Here is a 4,778-nt window from a genome sequence, read left to right on the forward strand (position 1 = left end):
CACTGCGGCCACCGTCCATCTCAGCCTCCTGGAGAGGTGGTGCACCCAGTGACCCGCTGGTCATCGGACGTTCGTCACCCTGCGTGGCGAAAACGCTGGCGGCACGGGATGCAACACTGCGGCCACCGTCCATCTCAGCCTCCTGGAGAGGTGGTGCGCGGAGTGGCCTGCTGGTCATCGGACGCTCGTCACCCGGCAGAGCGAGAACGCTGGCGGCACGGGATGCAGCACTACGGCCACCCTCTACGTGTATGTCTGATTGGGATGAAGAAAGAAGGGATTCTTCTTCAAATTCTTCTCGTCGGCAGCGTGGTGATTGAACAATGTGAGAGATTTCACCCGATGGAGTATATGCCTTGGTGTGAGGGCGGTTTTTTCGGACGTTTTCTTTCCTATCGATGTCGTCCGGTAAATTATCTGTGGTATTGTCAATGGGTTTTCTGGATGCACCCGCGTCGTGTATCTGAGGTTTGTATATTGAATCGGCTTCATCCTCTTCGCTGTGGTCAGGTGACAGTAATGGGTTGGATGATGTAAGTTGCAGGAGTGCAGCCTGGTACAGCCTTCGGGTAGCCGGATAGTGGTAGTTCATGAGGCAGTGGTTTATATATGATTCGCTAATCTGTGCTGGGTGTGCCACAACGCTGCAGACATAGAATCCTTCGTAGGTTCTATGGATACTGACGGATGCGGACGACGCATCGTGGAGCGCGTTAGATACATCTAACGCTACTGCCTGATTAAGCTCGTCCTCCCCATACTGGAAGACGATTTCCCATGCCTCACCGTCAAACCGTAAGGTGTGTGTAGATTCCTTATCATAAACGTTCTGTTGGTCCCCAGTGCGCATCGTTTTGAGGGGCGGGAGGTTTTTGCCACTCAGTGTTCTCGCTGTTGTAGGCAAGCGCTTGCGCGTGCTTGGACGCGCACCGGCAATCTGATCTCCACTTTCGGACATTCTCGCTATTGTAGGCAGGCGCTTGCGTTTGATTGCGCGCACACTAGCAATCTCATCTCCACCTGGGGGCATTCTAGTCATCGTAGGCAGGCGCTTGCGTGTGATGGCGCGCACGCCTGCAACCTCACCTCTGTTTGCGAAGGTTTGTTTATATCCGTTGACTTGTAACGATGGTAACTTTTGAGGTGTGGGGTGCGGCGAGGAGAAGTGTTTGTAGGCATTCACGTTTTTCGTCAGCGTCGCGGCGCTTTCTGATACGGTGTATCGTAATGTGGGGCGGGCATGACGCATCGATCGTCGTGAGAAATTGGCGCTGTGCACCTCCCGTCGCTGCTGTTTTGTTTCTTGCGGCTTTTGGTGCGGCGACGGCGGCGGCGACGGCGGCTGCAAGGGGATGCGGGGATTCCGCTTCCAAACCCCCACCTGCCCACCATCGAGCAGCGTGGTAGGTGTTGTGCTCAGCATAAATGAGTCTGCAGAGTGCGGGTTTAGTTCCTCTTCGCGTGGAGAAAAGAAGGGAAAAACAAACAAATACGAATAGGCAGAGTCAGTGTGCCGAGAGAATGTGGCAACAACACGACGGTGACAATGCAAACAAGGGCCTCACCTTCCCTTCTTGAGAGAGGGATTGACAGAGGTCCACATCGCAGGAGCACTACGTTCTTCTGCGGTTCACTATTCATATCCCGTGCACACTATCGACGGGCGTACTACGGAAAAAAAGGAGAAGAAAATGAAAATGAAAGGAAGTCGGAGTAACGGCCCTTTCGGTTTTTTGTTCTTTTGTTGTTTGGTTTGTCACAATATCATATAAAAATATGTGGCTTCATTGAGTAGCATACACTCCGGTTGAAGTCACGGTTGTCCATGGAACATTTGGCAACGGCCTTTAATCGGACTCCGGCTTATCTTCGACATCAATAACGGTGACCGGGCCGCGCTTTCTCTTGAGAAGGCCGTGCGCGCATCTGTGCTCCTCACAGGCAAAGCAGCTGCCGCAGCAGCAGAGGAGGAAGAGGAGGAGCGCCAGCAGAACAACCTGCAAAAGGCTTTTCATTGAGCTGTGGGAACTGAGGTCTCAATCTTGCATACGCGTATAAGAAGAAGAAGAAGGAGAGAGAGAGAGAGAGAAGGAAAATGAGAAGAACTGAGTTCATCAACAGTCCAATGACACCCGCAAGGCCAACGCAAGCGTGCTAGGTCCTATTCATTCCGCTTCTCCGGTCTCTTGTTACAGTTAGAGGAGACACTTCCACCTGCGTCAGCGTCACGCAGACCGCCATATTCTACGTGTCGCCACTACGCCGCACTTTGCGGCAGTTTGACGATGAAGACAACCGACCCACCACGCAGGAACATGTTGCGTATTGACCGCTCCTTTTGCTCATTGTTGACCATCGTCAGCTCCACTACGTCACGGAGGACGAGGTTGAAGTGCTTATCAAACGCGACCACTGTGGCGACGAGGGATTTGTTGAATCGTGACTGTATGAACACGCGTGTGCCGTTGCGCATCGCGCTGTCGAGGACGCTGAAGGGCCCCTCCGCCACGCTCGTCTGCAGAAACTCCTTCGTGCTGATTGTCTTTGCACCAGACTCTGTCCGCTGCGTCTTGGCGGGTCGCTCGTCTGACATCTTCTGCTCGTGACACTACGACTTCCTACAGAACTTATAAGAGGGTTGAAGATGGAAAGAGAGGAAGAGGAAAGACATGTCTGTCTGTCTGTGTGTGTGTGTGTGTGTGTGTGTGTGTGAGGCAGTATGGATGCAGACCTGGCGCGGCCATTCTGGTGGCACACCCAACGCTTCCCCAGCACCACGCTACCCCGCCCCAACGGCACTCCGCACCCACTCCTCGAAGCAACTCGCCGGTGTGTAGCCCAAATGCTCAGCGCACTCCGCGTGCTTCCCGTACAGCACGCCGCCGCACGTCCCTTCGTCCACGAGCACCGGCGCCCCCGACATGCCGTGGTAGCAGCGGCCCTGCACAGCCCGGCACATCCCACTAGCGTGCAGCACCTCCACCTGCGCGACGGCCGCCACCTGTTCGCCCTCCACACACCGGAGCTTGGACAAAAGCTCGTCCCGTTGCGCCGCCGGTAGCTTTTGCAACAAGTCTGGGTCGAAGGTATCAAGCAGCCCCAGCGACCCCGCGCCACGATAACCGGCGACAACACAAGTGGTGCTCGTCGCCGGGTCGATGGGAGACAACGCTAGGCCACTGCCCGCCGCATCTGCCCGTCGCTCCACCTCTCCGAGCACTGCATGCACACTCGCACCAGCAGAAGCAGGAGACGGCGCCTTCAGTGCCAACAACGCAACGTCAAGCGTCGGGTGAAGCGCCACAAGCTGCAACTCCATGGAACTGGAGGCGAGCGCGTGCCCCTCTTTATCAGGGAGGTACAGACGGCCGATGATGAATCTTGTCTTGCGGCAATCCTCCGGTATCTTTAGCCGCTCGGGGTCCTTCACATACTGCCACGGTGCGAAGGTGTGCTTCGCGGAAAGGAGATATCTTCGCCCACTAGCGGTGGTGTGGGTCGTCCGCAGAAGAAAGGCAGTCCCCATCATCAGCCACAACGGCTGCGACATTTTCCCAGGTACATGCAAAAAGCTCATGACGGGAAAACAGCACCGGTGCCCAGTGGATGTTGCCAACATCCGTGAGGAATTCACGCCACCTTCACCTGGCGTCAAGTCCAAACAGAATAAGAATAAGAAGAAACAGCAACTGTAAAATAACTCGCAGCACCAGCATAAGATTGAAATATAGTCCGTTGGGATTGCCCTCATTCAAACCTCCACATCCCCACCGTCCATCTCATTTACTGAATTTAGATCTCACGTTCATGTACACCTATGCAGATGCAGATGCAGATGCAGAAGCAGGCAGGTAGGCACCGCACCAGAGCCCTCCTTCTTGCTTCTTTTTCTCCTACTTTTTGCTGGCGTCGCACTGAGAAAGGAGCGCCGCCACCGCAGCCGCCGAATACTCCTCCTTCTCCGCCACAGCAAGATGTACAGCTGCGCGGTACGCCGCCTCGTGGAACTCGAGCATGTAACTCCTGAAAGACGGATGCGCACAAAGTTCCATGAGGAGCGAGCGGCACGCCGGTTCATGACAGTCGTGAAGGATGTGCTCGGCCGCAAACGCAAGAAACGCGTTATCATCGTGCGGGAAAGTAGGCGAAGGCGAAGATGGTGTGTTTTGTAAATCACACAGTAACCACACTACATCGTACACGGCGCCGCGAGTCTCTGCCGCGTCGTTGCGGTCCCGCAGCGACTGCAAAAGCCGAGACAGCAGCTCCACGACGTTGTCATCATACCACAAGTGACGGGCCACCTCTTTCACATGCTCACGTTCGACGCGCATCAACTCCCACAGCGACCGCAAAATGCACGTGTACGATGATGGCGCAATTACGGGGGGTTCATTAAGTGCTTTAAACGCCGCTACTGCTAAGTCCGCCACCGCCTCAAGGGTGGTGTGGTTGTGGCTCACATCGCTGCGCTGCAGAACACCACAGAGCGCGGTGAGTGTGGCATCAAAGGCTTCTGGCGTACTTCTGTCTTCGGCGCCTGGATACGGTGTGATAGTCTCCACATCATCTGCGGCTGCTGTCTCTATCGCTGTCGTTGCGGTTGTAAGGAACGAACGCACACGTCCCAACAGCTCAGAAACAACAGATGGACCGGCGTCGGCGAGCACGTCAAGGGCACTGCTGCGGAATACGTCATCAGCCATGAGCGACACCACGACGTCAGCTAGGACATCCGGTGAGACGTCGTCCCGGCGGGCGGCGACGAGGAGCGCGAC

The 4,778-nt window shown here is 55.5% G+C and overlaps 4 protein-coding genes across 4 annotated transcripts; all 4 read right to left on the reverse strand.

Annotated features, from left to right (window-relative positions):
- Position 1: 1 nt before the first annotated feature.
- On the reverse strand, positions 2 to 1,423 carry DQ04_10831010 (hypothetical protein; the record flags this gene model as incomplete). The annotated part of the gene is made up of 1 exon (XM_009316374.1): positions 2 to 1,423. A coding segment is annotated over one exon (1,422 nt), but the record flags the coding sequence as incomplete, so codon positions are not given.
- Positions 1,424 to 2,257: 834 nt separating this feature from the next.
- Positions 2,258 to 2,593, reverse strand: DQ04_10831020 (small nuclear ribonucleoprotein SmD2; the record flags this gene model as incomplete). Its single annotated transcript, XM_009316375.1, has 1 exon — positions 2,258 to 2,593. One exon carries the CDS (start codon positions 2,591 to 2,593, stop codon positions 2,258 to 2,260), a length of 336 nt encoding a protein of 111 aa, XP_009314650.1.
- Positions 2,594 to 2,779: 186 nt separating this feature from the next.
- Positions 2,780 to 3,550, reverse strand: DQ04_10831030 (hypothetical protein; the record flags this gene model as incomplete). The annotated part of the gene is made up of 1 exon (XM_009316376.1): positions 2,780 to 3,550. One exon carries the CDS (start codon positions 3,548 to 3,550, stop codon positions 2,780 to 2,782), a length of 771 nt encoding a protein of 256 aa, XP_009314651.1.
- A 343-nt stretch (positions 3,551 to 3,893) lies between these two features.
- On the reverse strand, positions 3,894 to 4,706 carry DQ04_10831040 (hypothetical protein; the record flags this gene model as incomplete). The annotated part of the gene is made up of 1 exon (XM_009316377.1): positions 3,894 to 4,706. The coding sequence occupies one exon, from the start codon at positions 4,704 to 4,706 to the stop codon at positions 3,894 to 3,896; it is 813 nt and encodes a 270-aa protein (XP_009314652.1).
- Between the last annotated feature and the right edge of the window lie 72 nt (positions 4,707 to 4,778).

Source organism: Trypanosoma grayi (genome assembly GCF_000691245.1).
Source record: "Trypanosoma grayi strain ANR4 Tgr_1083_V1, whole genome shotgun sequence".
Lineage (NCBI taxonomy): Eukaryota > Euglenozoa > Kinetoplastea > Trypanosomatida > Trypanosomatidae > Trypanosoma > Trypanosoma grayi.